The following is a 21,511-nucleotide window of genomic DNA, read 5'->3' as shown; positions in this document are numbered from 1 at the left end:
ACATCAGTTATTTCAGTTCCTTTCTGCTGGCTCCCTTGTTTTAACTGACATAGAAAGTTGTTATTCATTACTGACTCTATGTAGTTCATACTTACTTTTTCCAGTAATGTATCTTTGATGTTTAGAGTTGATAAGACACGGCTATCTTTAATGAAATTTTAGTATCAACATGCTTTAACTCTTACCTTATTCTATTTTTTTCAGTTTACATTATATGGACTTGCTCAACTTCTCCAATTTTGGTTTAGAACAGTTTGTGCTAACCCAAGGTGTTATTTCAATCGTTTGAATGCTGTGGGGACTATTGCAAAGCTCTATTTTACAAGCAGAAAAGTTCCACAGCAGGTTGACTGTGTGTGTTTTGCTAAACGTTTTCTTTAATAGATAATTATTTCAGAAATACTGGTTCCATCCAAGCTGGATAGCTTCTACCTTGGAAGAATTCTTTCCTTTTATTTCTTTGATTATAGCACTGAGTTTTTATTATCAGGTTTTAATCTCTCCATCACACAGATGTCAATTAGCTTACCTCCACTCTTGATGAGAATATCAAAAAGATCATCCATCTGCTGACTGTGGGCACTGGAAACCTGTAGTGCATGAGACAAGGGTTATTCTTTTTCTTGTAGTATTATTTTCCTAAGCTGATTGATCCTAGCTTCTCTCAATAGTACATAAGTACTAACCTATGATCAAGCCTAAAATTCTTCATATGAAACAGTCAATCTAGAAAACAGAGAAATAGTTTGGAGAGACACTTGTAATCCCTGTGGACAGTTTCAGTACAAGGGAATAGGGAAAAAATCTGAAAAGGAAGACAAAGATTTTATGAAGGGAACCTGCAAGTGAGGTGCAGAAAACCAGGGATAAGGAGGAGAATGATGAACCCTGTTTTGTACCAGGTTAAGTATCTGGAATAATTGCAGGACTTTTTGGGTGCACCCTAAACTGCTTTTTCTCAGCAACATCCTGGAAATGGCCACCATGTAAGATGCATGTTGTTAGTTGTTGTGGTGTTTGTTTGTTTGCTTTTCTCCAGATGTAGATTCATGTTTTCCTTTTTAAAGAGGCGAAGCTTTCATCAGCTCTTTCTTTGTTTTTAACAGCCATCTCTAAAATACCCGAACCTTAAGCAAAAGGTAACAGAACCCCCACAAACTGGCTGAGGGGAAGAAGCCAGAGAGTCGTGGTCAATGGGGCAGAGTCCAGTTGAGGCCTGGATCCAGTGCAGTGCCTCAGGGGTCAGTGCTGGGGCCGGTATTATTCAATATATTCATCAGTGATTTGGACGAGGGAATAGAGTGACTGTCAGCAAGTTTGCTGGTGACACCAAGCTGGGAGGAGTGGCTGACACTGGAAGCTGTGCTGCCATCCAGAGACCTGGACAGGCTGGAGAGCTGGGCAGGGAAACATTTAATGAAATAGAACAAGGGCAAGTGTAGAGTCTTGAATCTGGGCAGGAACAACCCCAGGTTCCAGTGTGAGTTGGGGAATGAGCTATTAGAGAGCAGTGTAGGGGAAAGGGACCTGGGGGTCCTGGGGACAGCAGGGTGAGCATGAGCCAGCACTGGGCCCTTGTGGCCAGGAAGGCCAATGGTACCTGGGGTGGGTTAGAAGGGGGTGGTCAGTAGGTCAGAGAGGTTCTCCTGCCCCTCTACTCTACTGGAATATTGTGTCCAATTGTGGCCCCTCAGTTCCAGAAGGACAGGGAACTGCTGGAGAGAGCCCAGCGCAGCCACCAAGATGCTGAAGGGAGTGGAGCATCTGCCGTGTGAGGAAAGGCTGAGGGAGCTGGGGCTCTGGAGCTGGAGAAGAGGAGACTGAGGGGGAACTCATTCATGGGGATCAATATGGAAAGGGGGAGTGTCAGGAGGATGGAGCCAGGCTCTTCTGGGTGACAACCAATGGTAAGACAAGGGGTAATGGGTACAAACTGGAACAGAGGAGGTTCAACTGAACTATGATAAGAAACTTGTTCCCGGTGAGGGTGTCAGAGCCTGGCCCAGGCTGCCCAGGGAGGTTGTGGAGTCTCCTTCTGTGCAGACATTCAAACCCGCCTGGACACCTTCCTGTGGAACCTCAGCTGGGTGTTCCTGCTCCATGGGGGGATTGCACTGGATGAGCTTTCCAGGTCCCTTCCCATCTCTGACACTCTGGGATTCTGTGATTTTGTGAAACCCATTCTTTCAAAAATGGTCTAGGAAAAGTGGAGACTTTTAAGACAGTCTCCAAACAAACCCAGCATTTTAAAGCACTGGTTATACTCAGGAGATGGGAAGCAGTTTGTCATCAGATGTGTCTCCTGGGAAGAGGCTGGTGGGGAAGCACTTTGCTAACGGGTAGTGCTGGAGTGTCGTGAGGTGGGCTGTGTGCTTCACGGGGGGACGTCTCACACGCCAACAACACGAAATGGCATTATGTCCCCACACTTCTGCCCCAGTGTCTGCAACACAAAACCACCTACCAGTACTAAGTTGCTACAAGGTTTTATCTATTCATTTTTTGGGATAGTTGTGAAACACACGAGGTTAGGTATGCTCATTAGTTTTGTGTGCAACCTGCCTCCAACGTGAGGGGTATTATGGTAAACTGACAAAGCACTCTGTAAGATTATTTACTAAGCTCACTAAATACAGTCTCTTTTAAAGCAAGCACCCATGCTCATGTATGTATATATATTAATATATACATACATATATGTTTGCGTAAGTGTATAAATACACATTCTCCTCAAGTTTACTCACTTTGGAAAATATGGATATAGTTTCTATCTTTTAAGTCTGAAATTTGGCTGTCATACATGTTTGAAACAAGTCAGTTGAAGGCTAGTTGTAGTTAAGTAGCAATAGCAGCATTATCCCAATTATACATATGGCCAACTGGATACTGTAAAACTTATTGACATGTCAGTTGCTTTAATAAAAAGAATTGTGAAACAGGAGTCCAGTAGTTAAACACAGTTATGAAAATATTAACAGGGTACATTAGAAAAATGTTAACACCAAACAAAAAACTAAAATAAGTAATGGCTTGGATAATTTTAAAGAAAAAACCCATTTTTAATAGACTAAACAGGAGCGAATGATTACCTCACATTGCGGTGTCTGAATATTCCGGGTCTGTTTTATGGCCTCTTCATAACGAGGAGGATCTTTTGCCTTGGATACTGTGTTGTTGAAGAGGGGTTGTTGAACAACATAAGGCTGGGCTTGAGATGGGGAGCCAGGCTGCGTGAAATAACAAAATAATACCTAAACAATACGCTTTAGTGAATTCAAGTGCTAGGGATTATGCTATTTTGTCACACCAATCTACATATATACAAATAACAGTGCAATAGGTAATTGGAGGGACAAAATAATAGTTTATTTCTCTTTCTTGCACATACATACATGTAAGCGTTATTAAAATCTACAAAACATTCCTCCTCCTTGAGTGAACTGCAGTATGCACAGTAATATAGAACTGAACTTTATGGAACATTGGTGAACTAATCTTACCTTATTAGGAGCAGCAGGTCCGTTCTGCACAGAGGGAACCTGATTACCAGCAGTGTGAATGTTAGAGTTTGATGCTTTATTAAGAAAAGATTGTGAAGGTGTTGTCACTGGTGCAGTCTGATAGGAAAATACTGTATTTGATGTGGTAGGTGGAAAAACCTGTAAAGGATTAACATATCAGCCTTAGGTTATGGTGGTTTTTTTAATTAATAACATTGGGTAAATGACGTTAATCAAGACTTTTCTTTTTTAATACTTGCTTGCTTAGAATACCGATTAAGGGAATGTTATTTGTACTGATTTTTCCCTCCAGTGTAATAATTTATAACAATTCCTCTTTAAAAGAACCTTTGTGCTGTGACATGCTTTCATTCTTCACTCATAACTGAAAATACTTTCCTGCCATTTTGCAGTGAGCACATGTTTTTGCCAAACACATTCAAAAGTGTATGGAAGTTTAATAGATGTGCATGATCTCCCCACCTAGTGGACAGGCAATAAAATGAGCTTATTTCTGGCCTGATACAAACTAGTGTATATATCCACACGTGTTGTATACTAAGAATGGTTTGGTTTGTGCCGTATAATTCTAAATTATTTTCTCTAAAGGTATTTATGAGTACTAATGGAGAGAGAGGCAAAAGATATAACTGATGAACTCGAGTATCAAATGTAAACTTGGTTATGGTTATTTAAACTTGTGATTTCTTCAACTGATCATCCACACGCTCACTGCACATGATTCCAAGCACTATCCTACTTCTCGTATTTTGAGGTTAAAGGGAGAGCAGGAGGAGCTATGAATGTCTGAATGCATAATTCAGTATCACTCCCAATACCTTTCTGATAAGGGTGTGACAGATCTTAGATCAGGATGGAGATAAATCCAGGGTAAGCTTTGTGGAGCACAGTCTGAATACCAAATCAAGTCTGCTGTGCAAGGGTTTAACACAGCTTTTGGAAGCCACCCGGGTCCTGTTGGAAAACTGTTGTGCTTCCCAGCTGTTTACCACTGAGGTGAATGCCTGTGGAGATGTTTCCTTACTACTGAGTGAACTGAGGAACAAGTGCCATGTGGTACCAAGGATGTGAAGAGACACTTCAGACGCGTAGGAGAAAATAAATAGAATAATCAGCTGGTTTGCATAAAACATCTGAGCTGCTTGAGGAGGTCTCGATAGAGTCAAGAGACACCAGTTCTGGAAAAGAACTCTTTATGGAGGTGATCGCTATTAGGAAGGCAAACTTCACTAAAAAAGTGTTAAATTAATTAGTAGTGTTACTCAAAGTTCATTACTTCAATCTGCCCGCTGAAATATCCAAGCCTCATGAAAGGCAAACAGCAGACAGGTAGATGTAATGCTGAAGGCATGAAGACTGTCCTGATCTATTGTATCACATCAAGTATTTTACATTCTGGTGTAAAAGCCAGTGGTTTGCTATGTGACAGAGGGCAGTAGGTGTGAGCAGAACAGCAAGGGCAGGCCGGCTGTTCACTCCAGGACAGCTGGATGCAGCCGCACATCTGCTGGGAACCCTGTGGGCTCCAAGACAACTGGGCTGAACAGGGGGAAACACCAGAGCGCACAACTGGTATCTCCTGTAATCACTTCAAGGAACTTGTAGACAGCACAGGAAGCAAACTGCTCGTCTCTGCCACGAGTACGTGCTTCAGGATGACTGGAAAAATTCTATATGGGACCTGTCGAGTAAACAAGGTAAGATTAGGCCCTCACTGAATCCCAGAGAACCTGAATGAAATCTGCTTTTGGGGTGAGTCAGTTGTGACTTCTGTAGGATAACCTCATTGTCCATGAAATCAAACAGACTGAACAAGCATCCTGAAGCGTGATGATGCTCACTGGGTTGTGTTCCCCTTTACTAGCCAGCTGCCTAGAGAATGGCGTAATCATATATCTCATGAGATAAATTCTTATTAGATCGGAGGACACTTCACAGGTAGAAGCCCCAAACTGCGTCAGAATGTGGCTTTTATGATGCACTTTTGTAAACTGAAATATAAACCTTGAAGGCTGAGATATTTTGTAAATTATATAACATATGGTAAAAATTACTGTCTTCATCTTGAAATGTCAGTTGTTTCTGAATTATCCTTTTCTTTGGGCAGGCTGAAAAGCCTTGTTCTCCTAAGTGTTAGGAGCATTAGAGTCGATAGCACTGGTAAGGAAGCAATGAAGGTCCAAAACGGGTCTCTGGGTTGCTAATAACAGAGCTCAGCCTGGAAGAGGCTCCGCCGAGGAGAAAGCCTTTCCCTTTGTGATGACCAGTGCCCATGGCTGATACCAGTTACCGTACGACCACCGGCACTCACAGCTGTGCGCCCAGTGCTGATGAACATCTGTTTTGGAAGGGGAAATTTCAGAGTGGATCGTTTTGGGTAGGCAGGGAAGGATCTCTCTCTGAAGCATTCCCCCCATTCCTCAGGAAGGGATGTATTGTAGGCACGGTGTCGTTCCTACTGCCTGGAACTGCTATCCTCAGTACAGTCCATCAGCTCTCTGTGTAAGGAAGGATGAAATCGACAGGGCAAGTATGAAAATTACAAGGAACTCCTATAGATAATAAACCTCTGAAGCCATAGGTAAAGCATTCTCTTAACAACTGCCTGCAGGATTTTGAGCCAGTGACAAATAACAAACTGACTGGAGTACCTGGTATACCAACTGTGCCAAGCATGAGGAAGAACATAGAGCGGTGCCATAGGAATACTGTTAAGATAAAAAGTCTTTAGCCTTACGTATTTATTTGCAACCGAAAAAAAGTCCTGCACAAACTAAAACTTTGGAAAAAGTGAAGGCGCTACAGCCCATTGTAGCACACAGAAAAACATGGTACAGAGGTGTTAGGTGACTGGATCCTTTATATACAATGCAGATGACACATAGAAGACTCTAAAAGCACTGCCTAGAGTTAGATTACACAACTCTTTATCTTAATGCTTATTGCTATCCACAAACCTTTCTCATTTGTTGGGTCTGACCGAGTGTGTGCTGCGTGACGGTATTTTGTTGTGATTGTGGAGTATGCATCTGAGCTGCTGTCTGGACCAGGCCAGAGGAAGAAATAGGAGCAGGTATTTGTGACGGGGTCTGTATTCCAGCTTGTGATTGAGCCTAAAGGATGAAGATAAAATATTTGCGTTATTTGTATCTCACAGTAAATCACATCATGTAAAAATCTATTGCATAGATTATGCAGAATGCCAACAGCACGTGTTCTGGGACGGATGAGTGTGAGCTGTGTACAGGGGACAAAGCGTTTACTCTGTTTGGTACTGGTGAGTTCCCAGCTAAAGGGTGGTGTGTATTTTGCCAAGAGAGTTTAAGACAGACAAACTGGAGAGGATCCAGTGGAGAGCAATGAAAGTAAGAAGAGATAGAGCACAACCAGTAAGAGAGGACTATAAGAACTGTGCTTGAGTAACCAGAAAGACAAAACTGATGATGCAAGGAAAAGGTTGTTTTTTAGGAGATCCTAGCAGTTTTTAATGGCCACTGAAAGGCAAGAAGCACGTCTGACCTCAGGAAAGACAATTTGAGCTGGCAGTTAGGAAAACCTGCTGCAGCATCAGTGAAATACAAGAACAAGCTGCTTAAGGTCATCACAGAATTCTAGGCAGAATGTCAGAACAATTTAGACAAAGATCTGTCTGGGTGGGCAGTTACCAGGAATAGCTCTTGCACTGTGGGCTCTGGGGCCCATCCCCATCAAAATTTTACAGCCCTCATTAAGTATTGCAGAATGTGATGGCCCACATGCTAGCACCAAAGCCTGGGCCCACAACGTGCCGCAACAGCCATGCAAACGCTGGAGCTGAGAGAATGCTGTGCTGGCACAATAACCATGCGGCTGGCAGGGATTTCACCCAGCTGTGGCCCAGTAATGCCACTGGGAAGTACAGGTGTAATTCTGCCTTAGACCAACAGGGTAAACTGTTTCAGCTTGGTCAGACTACTCTATACCTCTTCATTTATAACCCATCTTGGTTTATGCTGTATTTATTCGCTGTGGTGTTACCTGTAATCACCCTAGAAATAATATTTGTGTAACCGTGGTTTCTTTTTGTAACTCCACTGGAGTTCTACAACCTACCATTCATGTTTTTAAACATAAGGAGCCATCACCACACAAGGAAGCTGAAACACCCATTTTGCAAACAGGTATACCTCAAAATAAAGTAGTGGGCGTCTAGCTCTCTATTACAATTTGGAGTTAACAAAATGGTGGTATATGCGGATATAAATCAAAACCGACTGTGCATGGAGGCAGTAGATGGTAAGACAATTACTTTTCAGGAAAGAGTTATCTGGGAACAAAAACCACAAAGCAAGCAAGTATTAGAAGCAGTTATAAAGAGACTGGCTCTTCAGTGTTTCTACTGTCTTCCCTAGGGCAGAAACAAGTGAAGCCTCATTTTTTAAGTTAGTCTTACAAGCAGCACATTTACCTATTTATACTAAATTATGCAAATAGTGCCATGCAGTTTACATGATGAAAAACAGAAACACCCCTACCTGCAATTTTATATTTCCAACTGGCAGCTGCACTGCAGTGGTAGAATTGGGTCCCTGGATCGACAGCGGGAGGAGCAGCTGTGCAGTTCCTTGGGTCGTTAATAAAGCTTGAGGTTGGGCAACAACTGCAGTTTGTGGCTGCCTCTGTGGACTAACATAAAACTGAGAAATGGCATTCTGAGGTTCGGCTTTGGCCACAGGTATCTCCTGCTTGATAACAACTGCCTTTTTGGCAACTGGATTCTGGCCACTGGTATATACAGATTGTCCTAAAGAATGACTAGCTACAGGTACAGATTGACTTGTACTAGAGCAGTCAGTCAGAGCATTTTCATCTTTGACAGCAGCACTGAATTGTTTCTGTTCCACAGCAGCTGAGTTACCACAAGTCTGAGACTGTTGCTGTTGTCCCCGTTTTTCAACCTCAAGTTGCATTTTCAGTACTTCCACAAGCTTTTGCTCTTGTTCCAGTTTCCTTTTGAGCTCTTCAATCTGCTTTTCTTTTTCTTGAAGCTTGCGGTCCTTTTCTGCTACATCAAACTCCATGGCTGAGATGCTTCCACTGGTGCGATTCTGATTATCATCACTTGTATTTGCTCTTAGTGGCGAAGTACTTAAGAACTGGGATGGTGACATCATGGTCATCATTTCTGTGAAGGTATCTGCCATACTAGTGTCATCTGTGCTTAGACTAGATTGTTCTGAAGGAGAGGGAGATATAGGCAAAGGTGAGCTGATGTTTTCAGTGTTCACCACTTTGCCGCCAGGTCCAGTAGGTGTTTTTTCTGGAGGAAAGCTGGATATCGTGTTAGCCGCTGGTTTATTTAGTGTTGCAACAGGAAATGCCACAGTCACTTCCCCAGTGTTACCCGTGGCCCCAGTGGAGGTGGTTACCGTCACAGAGCTACTAGTAGTAACGCCATTGTTATTCAGATCTTGATAGGGCTTCAGACGCTCAATAAGATCTGTTTTTGTTCCAGACACTGGTAATCCCCGCAATTTCAACTCCATTTTAAGCTCTGCTACCTGAAATACGATAAAGCATGATAGTAAAAACATATTAAAACTTATTTCTATACATTTTACCTTATTACATCCTAGTAAGAAAAATTACTTTTCAGCATATTTGCTAGTTGGTACAGCTCTGTGTTCTGAGAGCACGCATTACTTGTGAGTGCATTCCCATGACCTGCTACTTACTGCCACTGTTTAACTGGCCAAAACCTTAGCAGTGTTCAGTTGTACAATGAAAAGTAGCAAAGTTACGCTGACTTTTTCCATAAATTTTCAAAATGGTAAAACGAATGTACAGCTCTTGTTCTGGGCTAGAAACTCCTGTTGATGACGGCAGTGCAGATAAAAGCACGGAACGCTAGCACACTGAGCTCCTTTGTTCCACCTTCAAGGCAGATCGGTCTATTTTTCAGAAATGTTATCAGGTCAGTTGGGTGATTTAACAAGCTTATCAAACACAAAAGGCTCTCTCTAGTTAGCAACCGAACAGTCTCAGCTGTGTGCCATCTGGGTTTCTTTTACAAACATAAAAAGTATAAGCAGGCAACATTAATCTCATTTCTGATAGAAAAATGTTCGCAATTTTCCAATAAGCTTACAGACCAAGTACAAATGTACTGAGTGTAAATAATTCTGTGCTTCAAAATAGCAATTAAAAAGAAGAGTCACAATGAATGGCTTCTGTTTATGATACACATATACCGCATCTAACTGTGGAGTGTGTGGGCTCTACCTATGTTAGAACCACCTCTGCAACAATTAAAGGTAGTGAACTTGGTGATATTTCTGTACATTGCCAGCCTAGAATTTTAAACCCTAGGTCTTCATGATCTGGAAATGATGAAAAGACACAACAATCCATTTGTGTAGTATCTCTGAGAACCACAGCAGCTTTATGTTAAATAGCTGTCTACCTAGCAATGATGATCAGCCGTTTTGCCCACTCTGGGATCCTCTACACTTGCTGCAGAGGGCATTCAAGTTTTTCTGATTTTCCACAGCGCATTTCTGAATTCTCAGTCAGAACTGGTTTAGATGATTCAGTGTTAAAACCACCACCACCAGGCCTGCAAGTCTGGCTGCCATGTTAGCAGGAATAAATTATGCAGAAATGGGTAAGTGGACAGCTTTAATCACTGCAAAGCACAATTCAGATATTAACTTAAATATCTTTGAAAGTTAATAATTTAAGTTTGAAAAGCTTATTTCAAACACTGTTGCTTGAATTGCATTTTATACACTTGTTTCATATTAAAAGATTTGCTTTAACTGATGACAATACATTAATGTCTTGAGAATCTGATCTTCTGAAACCTCTTTTTTAATCCCTTCAAGCCTAAAACAATACTGACTCCCACCCCCTGCTCAAGGAAGGGAGCACTGAATGCCCCACACAGCAGAGCTGCCTCTGCTCCCTCAGCTCCGGCACACGGCGGGAGGCTCTGAATCCAACCCCACCGCTTCTTCCCATTCGGTTTTGTTATGCCTTGTTGAACGAACCAAGCACTATGCAACGCCTTCAGCTTACAGTTAAAACGGTTATTTGTACCTACACGAAGCTTCTATGAAACGTCATGTTCATTTTCAGATAATGCGTTGAGCTCTAGCAGCGGTTTGCAAGTTGCCTACGGTGATGCACAGGAAGGGCCAAATCCCTCTCAGTTTTTACCTTCAGGTCATCCAAGCTGGAAGGCAGAGGCCCGGGTTTGCGGCTGGGCACGGTGCTGTTCTGCCGCGGCGAGCTGGCCGCGGATGCCGGCGAACTGTTGTTCAGAGCGTTCAGCGGCGTGTTCCCGTTGCTACCCTGTTTGTCATTCAGGGGCCTTCAAGGGAGAAGAAAAAGGGGGACGATAACGTCAGTGTTAAATGCATTGTGTTTTCAGTCAAGCAGCTGTGATTCTGAAGCTCATGTCTATCAAACTAATGAACGATTTTTTTTTTTAAATACATATTTACATGAGACATTACTGCTAAATATTTTTAGTAAAACAACACATAGAAGAAAACGGAGAGTAGTATATTGATATTTTGTGTTCCTTTCAGTACTAGTTTATGGTTCATAGTTTTTATTACTGTCATGGTACCCCCGAAGGATACTATGGACCACAGAACGCGCTCACACAAATGAACCGTCAGCTAGGGCAACTAGTTATGTGTTTGTTTGACATCAATACAAAAGTCCCACGATACCGAAGTCTATAACTCTACGCACATGTCCAATGTTCATACATAATAAGGACTGATGTGAAGGCAGTTTACTGGGAAGATGACACATTTTTATCAGCTGTACTTAAAAGAAGAATCTCATAAAAGATCTCAAAATAATTGTAAAAACATTAAAAATGCCATCATTTACACCAGGTACCGTAAGTCAGCTTTTTTATTTTGTTCAACTGATTTATGGAGAAATGTTTCTGAAATGTCAGTAAATGGAACATAAGAAGCGTGGGTAAGTGGGCAGAAACATCTCTAGTCCAAATGTTAGGATACATGGTAATTATAAATATAACCACAGATGGTATCTTTAACTTTTCTAGCCTCACTTACTGAGGAAAAATAACTCAGTGAACACTCATTAAAAAAAAAAAGTGATTGGAATTGAGGTTTGTATGACTGTGCCAGGTTACACTAGAAGCATTTCCAGGAAACAATTGGTCTTAGATGGTGAGAATGAAGCTCTGCAGATCGTCTGCTTCTCATTCTGCTATAGGGCGCTGGCGACTCTTTAAAGATTTATTTTTGACCGCTTCTCCCAATAAATCGGAAAGCGTACTTCTCACTGGTACACGTGCTGAAGACCAACACTGATGAGGAGCTCCTGGAAGCATCAGAGATGAGGCTATCAACAATATACACATTTCACCTACTTTAAAATGGCTCTTTCTTCTTACTAGTAAACTGCAGAAGCGTGGTCGTCAAACTGACGTAAAAAGACAAAACCACAAGAATATTCTGTGTCTTTGCAAAAGCCATCATCTGTAAGCTCTCTTCTGTTCTGCCTGTCATATTTGAGTGACAATGGTGTCAAAACTTTCTTGCTTTTGCATAAATGCTTTAGGATTTCAAATATGCATCTGGTCAGGAAAAATGCATCTGACAGGGAAGACATTCTGTTTCCAGGTCACACAAAAGTAACCAGAACCACTGAAAGCTTCATCACAGTTCAGGAGCATTTTAACAAGAGAACCACCTCATCAATCTGTTAAATGAGCACATAATACCCCAGTGATGCACACTGCCATTTACGTTTTCTTGGATCCCAACTGTTTCCTAGTATTTGCAAACCACGGCTACTCCTAAAGTACTAAGTCTATCACTGATGTATATATCTTTTTTTTTAAAGGACACAAACAATGCTTCACATACTTCAGCGGTGCAGGTAGAATTGTCTGGTAGTTGTAGTGTTGTTGCTGTTGGCTCAGGATCTGCAGCTGCAAAAACAGTTGCTGCTGTTGTAGCAGACGAGCATAGTTGGAGTCCATCTGTGGCTCATTTTTCTCACCTTTCTGATCAGGTGGAATATATTGATGATACTTCAATTTTTTCACCCTTGGCTTAGGTTCTTTACATTTCTTGCTTCGATGCTTATCGTTGGGATTCTTCGGGTGGCTTTGCTGTTTATGGATGGTAAAGATTGAAACAACGGTAAGAGCTCATTCACAAGCACTCACGTGAGGTACAAAGATACGGCGTACAGGAGCGCATCTGCTGCAAGGAGCTGCTGAATACAATTATCCCTGCAAACCTGCCCAAAAGGATTGCTTACCATCCTTGAAAAGTCAACATACTCCAGATGGCTTATACTGTGCACAAGATGGGGTCATCAAATCGGTTTGGGAATGTTTTTTAAGGGATGGCACAAATGAAGCTGAGGGATTCTGCTAGCCATGACCTGCCATTGCAAAGAGGGATTGTTCTTCAACAGGCAAGGTCAAAGCCACTTAGCACTTCGTGCCAGCAAAGCTGGTGTCTTCAACTCCACCTGTAAACACTCAGAAGTACTTACAGGGCTGGATTAAAAGCAGAGACACACAGTCCTGTGAATTACAGGATTACTCTCATGAACTTCCTGCAGTATCCCTTGTAGCAACACCTGCACATGTGGTACAACTCCTTTAAAGATCTTTGACGTTATTTTGAGTGACAAGTTGAAGGGCAGGCAGTTACCCAGTCACACAGAGTGCAGCAAAGCAGCAATCCTGTGTTGGTCCACGCACATTTATTACACACATAACCTGTTTTGGGGGGGGTCTCAATTTGTCATTAAGATCCTGCATTAAGTAAGCTGGTTCAAGTCCAGTGATTTCACTGCATATAGCCAAATTTATACTAGAAATTGACTATTAAAGGTCATCCTTGCAAATGTAACTGAGAATTAATTTAATGTAGTTAGGCAGAAGTCTACATACGGAGCTGAAAACCTTTGGCAAAGTTGCTGAAATTAAATATTATAGACATCACCTAACACAATTGTGTTTGAAAAAGTTTTCCATGCTGCTGGCTTTGTCAGTGCAGAAAAGAGAACTGAGTATGTTCAAGTACGAGGATACAGCAGCTTCTCTCACACCGTGTGTTCTGCTTATACAATAAATGGACTAAGAACATCAGTCACAGAAAAGGAGTGATGCTGTTCACCAGTTTGGTTATAGGTAGACTATGAATGCAGTTGCCTCTGTTCCTATTATTCACCATAAAAACTAGATTCGTTAATTTCACCTACAGGAAGTAGAAACTCAATACTGCAAAAATCTCATCCCTGTTTCTTAAGAGCTGTAAAGTGCAATGAAAACTTGTGTCAGCTGTACTGGAAGGACCTCCTGAAATACTGAGCCGGTCCCTCCAAGTGCTGGCGGCCGACCTCAGCAGACAGAAGCCTTCAGTCAACAACCCACTGTGTTCTCCCGGACACCAGTACAGTTGTTACAGGCACTACAACGTTCCTCATGCATTTTTTCACTAGCTGTAGCCCTGGGCAGGACGTGGGTTAAGAACATAGTCCTCAGGTGGCACGACTGCCGACACTGACCTTTACCAACGCTGGCGCAGGCTTTGCCGCAGGCGCGCTGCTGGTGGTCGGCGTGGTTGCCGCAGTAGAACGTGTAACGTGCTGTTCAATTGTAGAGGGGGTTTTGAGAAATTCAGGAACTGGAGAGGTTAAAGGTGGATACTAGTATTAAAAAAATATAAGGAGAAAGAGAAACATTAAAAACATCCACCAATGTGAGAAAGTTAAGACAATTTACTATCATGTCAAATTCACAAAATATTTTTGGGAGGAATAGCAAAAACTGGCCTTTCTTGTATTTGTGTCTACAAATATTATAACAAGGCATATATTGGCACACTACAAATATACTAAATGAGATAAACCAGTTTCTTACCTTGACTTCTTCGTTTGTATTGTAACTACTGCATGTAAACGCATCCAAAATCTGTTTTTACTAATATAGGATTTACTTTTAGTTTCACCAAAGGAAAACAGTAATTGATTTTAATACCAATTTTGTAGTGTATCATAAATATTTTTCCGACATCATTAACATTTTTCTTTGTTATTATGATTACTATTCCTGTTTTTTTCTGTGGGTGAGAAGAATGATAACCAAAAAGGATTTTGAACAACACACAAAAAGAGCCCTCAAGAAAGGGCTTTGTTTTTATAACCTTTACACTGCTGTTTTAATTTGCAGAATTCTTTTCTCCTTCTAACACACATGCAAACAAATAAAGAAGTATCATGAAGACATTTTCTTTCTTTCCTTCTTACAAAACCATCAGAAAGAGCTGGAAGTGCCTTCAGAACTAACCTCACCCATTCGAGTCAGGAACACGTTACTTAAAATGTTCCTAACACGTATTTGCCTCTGGCCGGTGGCCCAGAATCAGATTAACTAATTGATGCCAGTTCTTAACTTGGTAATTGCAAAACTCTTCTAGACCTGACAGCTGTCATTGAAGAAATCTCGTCATGGCAGTCTGTCAGAATTACAGGAAGAGCTTATGTCTAATATTTTCTCTTGTTAGCATTGCCATGTTTCATATATGAAGGCTTCTAGAACCAAAGAATTACAGCTTTTAAGAATATAACTAATACTTTCATATGCAACTAAGTACAGAAAAATAGTTCAAATAAAACTGTATTACTTACAAAAAACGGAGAGATAAGGGTTAAAAATAATTAAAGGAAGAACGGAGTGCACTGTTAGCAAGTGTGAGCAGAGATACCACCATTTGTTATCATTTGGCTTGAAGCAGCATTATGATTTGCGCCCAGCCACACCAGGGGTACACCAGAGCAGCTGCTGCATTCACAGGAACCCGCTGCATCACTACACGCTCGAGGCCTTCACTATTTTCTGTCTGTGGAGGCACAATCTTGTGAACACAGGAACCGTACCACCCAGACCAGGACTGCCAGCAAACCTTCTCTCTTTCATGAGGGTCAAACAGCAAGATAGGAGAACAGACTTTGTTCCGGAGGATCCTGCGGCAGCAGAGCAGCCCGTGTTGAACAGACAACTTCCCGTGGTGTTTTCATGGCAACCACAGCCCTGCCTGTGCCCGGAGCTGCGCTGCTTCTGTATCTGCCCCCAGCACGATTACATTACCGTGCAGGTACAGTCCAGCAGCCCGAGCGTCACTGCGTTTGTTCCCTTGCTGTTACAAACACCATGTGTGTCATTTCTTCTGCAAACTTACTCAATTCCATATTGACTTAAGACTTTTTTATTATGATTCTTTTCCTGGCACCACTACACCTACCAGAAGATTGCCAAAAGTTTTCCCACATAATAAGCAAACTTCACCAAGCTTAACTTTGTCAGATCCATTTTTTCTGTTCTGAAATTGTTTTCTGATTTAAAACCTATTTCCTTCTATAGTCAATATCCCTCTGATGGGATATAGACCCTGTACATAAACAGATCTCAGCCCTTGTTTTTCTAGCTACACAAATGAATTTTTATTCTTTTCTCATAAAAGAGATTTTTCACTCTCTGCTCATCCTTTCCTATTTGTGTTACAATCTTCATTAGTGTTTCTTGGCTCTAAGTGACTGGAAATGTACAGGATATTCCATGTGGGGTCTCAGTGAGTCCTGGCAGTGGCGTTACCACATCTGCTGGGAGCCTCTCTCGGACACACGGAGCAGCTCGCTGCGGCCCCTCCGTGTGCCTTCCCCTCCCTGTGCCTTCCCGCTTGTCCTGGTTTTGTTGAAAACAAGTTTCTCTTTCAGTGAATTTGCCTGTCAGCTAAAGCTTCATATCAGCTGCATTTTCCTGGAGAACCAGATCCATGCTTTGGTAAACCTAGCAATGGAATGTGAAGTTACTGATAAGCACAGATGGACATCTCACAAGAGGGGCAACGAGAAACTGGTGACCAAAAACTGACCAACTGAGTATAACATCCCATTCACCTGATACTTCATATAAAAGTGGGAGATCACGAGGATCTCGTCCCTTTTCCTTATGGCGACATTAGGAGAGGACCTTGCGAGTCGTCCCTGCGAACTGAGGCCAGTGACAGACTGAATCCAGCTCCGCTTGGCTGCAGAGTCCAGTCCAGGACTTCGGGTGCCGGCTCTGCAGTTGCTGGGACTCTCAAGATTGGTTTTGTATATTTTGTATTATTTTCTCTATTTTATCAGTAGCATCAGTAAAACATTGTTAATTTTCCCAAATCTCTTCTCTCTGCCCTTCTTTCCCTCCTGATCGCCTGTGCTGAGTGGGGAGGGGGAGAGGGAGGGGCAAAAGGGGGAAGGGGGGGGAGGAGGTGAACAACACATCTGCCGGGGTTTACTGTCACCCCGCAATCAAAACCCTCGACACCTCTTCCTGTGCCTTCCCCCTCTGCCTGCACCTGTGGCCCAGCTCACCCCAGTTCTTTTTCATGCCAAGGAAACATCTTGTGTACTTTTTTTAAAAACTATTCCATTCTATTGGAACTCCATCTCTCTCCTAAAAGCCAAATCAACCAGTTCTCCCTGCATACCAGCAATCCAACTGTGCTGACTGTGCCTTCCAGCTTCTGGTACGTGACCCACTCTTATGTCAAAGTTGTTAATAACATGAAACCAGAATGTCCTCAGATCAACTCCTGCCAACTTCCTTTCAACCCAGTGCTTTCCTCTTTCTGCCTTATCTCTGCTAATCTCCATCTTCTCCGGTTTTGCCAGCATTCAATATCATACAGAATTAAATCCAGACAAATGAGATCACTTTCATTTCCATTGTTTAAGAAAGCAATTAGATCACCTAGTACAATATTCCTTTTATAAAAGTCCATCCATTTCCCTTATATTCCTATCAGTAAATATTCTTTTTCTTCAGAATACCTTCTAAAACCTTGCATTCCAATTAAGTCAGATGGGTATTTCTCCCTAATTAATTTCTTCCTGTGCTTTACTGTTCTTCCATGAGATTGCACCAGAAAGGGCTTAAATCAGCATGCTGAACACTTTGTACACATTTTGCAACTGTATTCTTTTGTATTTCTGGGATGGCGTGTATCAAACTTCCAATCTGCATGCACTAAGCTGACTTTTGCTTGCAATTAAATTATAGTTATTTTCCCTTCTATCTCTGTGTTTGTTTAACAGGTTTTGCTGTGCCCAGCGGCCAGGTGCCCAGAGCAGCTCCAGCCAGCCTGCCGCGTGCACCGAACCTGCCCGGTGGTCGCATCCCTGCGTCACGCAGCCTGCAGAGGAACAGCTCCTGAGCCCGCGCCGTGCGGCACGGCGGGTCTGCTCACGCACCGCCGCACGCCTGCTGCCGTTGTGGCCGTTCACGGTGGCACGCTCAAGATATAAATGCCTCTATTTTTAAACCCAGCTTTCAAAGCGTTTGCTCTGGAAAGCATCCGATATCCACACAGTATCTGTTTTTGCTGGACTTGCATAAGAATCGGCAGGGGACTACAGAAGGACTTCCCCTTTAAGACAGGGCTCTGGATGCTGTATTCCAACATATTGCACTCCTGGTGCTATCAAATGTAAAAGGCTTATTCTAGTTACAGCAGTAACATTTAAAAAAGCAGTTTGTCTTTGAATCAAAGAGTCATATAGAGTATTAGTCATATACAGTGTTAGCATAAAGCACAGGAGAATTCTAATGATCTCTCGATATTCATTGATTCCTACATTTTCTTTTCCTGAAGTCGCATCTAAAAAGCATTTTAAATGTTTGATCCTACAGCTCATTCATTACTTAATCTTTCACCATTCATCATTCTGATCCTTCTTGAACCTAAACAAATGACTTGATTTCAAACCTACTACTCAGCACCCCTTGATAGCTTATGAAAACAACAGCACAACAAAACGCTTTCAAAGAGAGAAGTTTGCAACTTCAAACACCAGAACAAAACCAGAACCCCTCCACCTCCCTAATTCATAATGCATTGCTTTTTCCTTACTTTAGTTGTAATCTTAATCTACAAAGGATTCTAATGGTTACATGAAATACAAAGATTTTTACCGTCTTCCCAATTTTACCTGCAGGTGTTAAGCATGGCAACAAACCATGCATATAATTTATTTGATAATTTTTTAATTAAAAAAAATTAAATTAATAGGTCTCAGCCTCTTAATCTTTCCATTACTTTATGAAGTAATCCAATTATTTCCTTTGCACAGATGTTCTGTTTCCGGTTACACACAATATGATTTCTGGACCTTTTCTCCTGGCTGCAGACAAGCAGGTCAACAAGCTACGCTGAATATATGAAGAGAACAGTCATGGTATTCTGCCTTGTCAAGTAAAATACTTCAGCTGTTTTGAAGAGATGTCTTCAGAACTGCGAACACCACAACTGGGCTATTTAGAGTGGTTTAGTTAAAATGTCTATTCCTTACCAGATGCAAATACATTGGGTTAAAGCACGTTTTAGGTCACCGGTCAACAAGAGCTGAAGGGTCTCCCCGTTACGTTACATCCTCGGAGGGCTGGAAATGTGTGGAGGAGGAAGCCTTGAGAAGAACTCTGGCTGCACTTCACTGTTTTCAAACATTCTTTGTATTTTATGTTGTAATAAAATGTAAAATTTGTCAGAGGAAAAGAAAAGAATGAAAGAGCAATTTCCCAGACACATCTCCTGTAGAGACATGGGGTGCTGTTCTTCTTTATTCCAAACGGAACAAGGTAAGCAGCTGTTTTATTCTGCAGAAAAGCAGCTTCACCTTTTGGATCTGTGCACAGAAGCGGCTGTAATATGTTATGGAATCCATAAGCAAAGGACTGAAGTTCTACCTGAAGTGCTTTTTCAATCAAGTTCAAGCGCTCTGTTACTTTACTGCTGCAGTCACATGTCTTATGCTTCCTACTTTAAAAGCTTTTGGCTTTGAGTATTTTGATTTAACTCTCCATTAGGAATGTAACTCTTTACTTAAGAATCTAATCTCATGTAGTTTGTTTTCAAATTATTGAACAGCAATTCCATTCTGTGGATGTGAAATGCAGTTCACATCTTCATTCATACACTGGAGAACAACGAAATAAACCAGAAGCGCCAAACTCTGTATCCAGCATTGGTTTGTAATATGAACTTTGCAATACTTCTCTGGCTACTCCAGTAATAAGAAAACTGATGAGAGTAATTCCAGGTCCTGAACTACTCAGCTGTCAAATATCCATGGTCGTTAAGACAATAACATCTTTGGAGCATGAACAATATTTATCTCATATTTAACTGTTTAATTTTGCATTACTTTATACAGTAAGAACTAAATATTTGGTTCTGTCTTATTATTTCTTTGTGTCTTAATTCATAAATTTCAGGACGGTTCCCTACGTAGAGCCCTGGGCTCTTCAGAGTTTAAATACATAAATAAATGCACTTTCCAAGAGAATGCTTAATAAAGAGACAAGCATGAAAATGATTTGAGCTACAAAGTTATGCATCTTTTTCTCATTTGTCTAGTGGAGAAAATGAATAAGGAACACTCTTAGGAAATCCACAGAACTCCAGAGTGTCAGGGGTTGAAGGGCCCTGGAAAGCTCATCCAGTGCAATCCCCCCATGGAGCAGGAACACCCAGCTGAGGTTCCACAGGAAGGTGTCCAGGCGGGTTTGAATGTCTGCACAGAAGGAGACTCCACAGCCTCCCTGGGCAGCCTGGGCCAGGCTCTGACACCCTCACCAGGAACAAGTTTCTTCTCAAATTTAAGTGGAACCTCCTGTGTTCCAGTTTGCACCCATTGCCCCTTGTCCTGTCACTGGTTGTCACTCAGAAGAGCCTGGCTCCATCCTCCTGACACTCCCCCTTTCCATATTGATCCCCATGAATGAGTCCCCCCTCAGTCTCCTCTTCTCCAGCTCCAGAGCCCCAGCTCCCTCAGCCTTTCCTCACACGGCAGATGCTCCACTCCCTTCAGCATCTTGGTGGCTGCGCTGGACTCTCTGCAGCAGTTCCCTGTCCTTCTGGAACTGAGGGGCCACAACTGGACACAATATTCCAGGTGTGGTCTCCCCAGGGCAGAGCAGAGGGGCAGGAGAACCTCTCTGACCTACTGACCACCCCCTTCTAACCCACCCCAGGTACCATTGGCTTCCTGGCCACAAGGGCCCAGTGCTGGCTCATGCTCACCCTGCTGTCCCCAGGACCCCAGGTCCCTTTCCCCTACACTGCTCTCTAAAATCCTCCTGTAAAACATCTGTTATACATGACAGTTGATCAACATCAACCTGAAGAATGTTACACATTTATAGTAGTACCACTGACATATTGGTCACTTTTTGATACCCTCCTAAATTCTTTCAAGTATTTCAATGTTTGAGTTACACAGGCTAAACCAACTTGTTTTTACCAGGTACAGACTTGCATGAAATTAAACAAATTAAAGTCTAAAGCTTTTGAATTTCCATCAAATTCACACTTTCTGCTTTAGGAATACTGTTCAAATTAATATAAAACATTTCAGCTAATTAAACAAACCCGACAACATTATTGAAATGTCTGTGTTTGTACACACATGATATATTGACATCAAGTACACAAAGCTGAGTGCAATATTATTAAACTGATGTCACTTTGAAGTCACTTCGTATCTGCAATGCTGTGATGAAACCCCATTAATTAATAAACTCAAAGGTGAAGATCAAGACCCGTGAATCAAGCACTGTGTACAATGCTCTAGAAAGCATCCAGGTCACTGTGTGACCATGCATATAATCCTGTGTTTGCAGTTGCTAATAGAAGATAAAAGATTTTATCTGCCATGGCAGACTTAGTTACCTTCTTTTCTTTCTAAGGAATCTGAGAAAATACTAAAACCCTCACAGAAAAACCGACATAAAGGTTATTTTTATTTCTTATATAGTAAATTCCTTAGGCTGTATTTTAAAACTATAGGAGGGGACATTTAAATTATGTGAGAAAGCTGATTTTTATGGACTTTTCTGGAGATAATGGAACTGACGTCAACTGTTGTTGTTTCAGCTAAGCTTAATTCTAAATGAGTTCAAG

General features: G+C 41.9%; 1 protein-coding gene across 7 annotated transcripts in view; it reads right to left on the bottom strand.

The window, feature by feature from the left end:
• MRTFB (myocardin related transcription factor B) overlaps positions 1-21,511 on the bottom strand; it is a 78,088-nt gene that overhangs the window by 6,690 nt on the left and 49,887 nt on the right. For 6 of the 7 annotated variants that reach the window (XM_065850936.2, XM_065850932.2, XM_071815275.1 and 3 more), the window contains 8 exons: positions 14,076-14,216; positions 12,416-12,663; positions 10,719-10,872; positions 8,036-9,061; positions 6,479-6,634; positions 3,501-3,659; positions 3,090-3,227; positions 530-590 (listed from right to left, as the gene is read on the bottom strand). In XM_065850936.2, coding sequence (XP_065707008.2) covers positions 530-590; positions 3,090-3,227; positions 3,501-3,659; positions 6,479-6,634; positions 8,036-9,061; positions 10,719-10,872; positions 12,416-12,663; positions 14,076-14,216 — 2,083 coding nt within the window. The remainder of the gene's footprint in view (positions 1-529; positions 591-3,089; positions 3,228-3,500; positions 3,660-6,478; positions 6,635-8,035; positions 9,062-10,718; positions 10,873-12,415; positions 12,664-14,075; positions 14,217-21,511) is intronic. The other variant, XM_065850937.2, reaches the window with a different exon arrangement.

The sequence above is a fragment of the Patagioenas fasciata genome, chromosome 15, assembly GCF_037038585.1.
Source record: "Patagioenas fasciata isolate bPatFas1 chromosome 15, bPatFas1.hap1, whole genome shotgun sequence".
Taxonomy (NCBI): domain Eukaryota; kingdom Metazoa; phylum Chordata; class Aves; order Columbiformes; family Columbidae; genus Patagioenas; species Patagioenas fasciata.
This window is presented reverse-complemented; position numbering and strand designations above follow the sequence as displayed.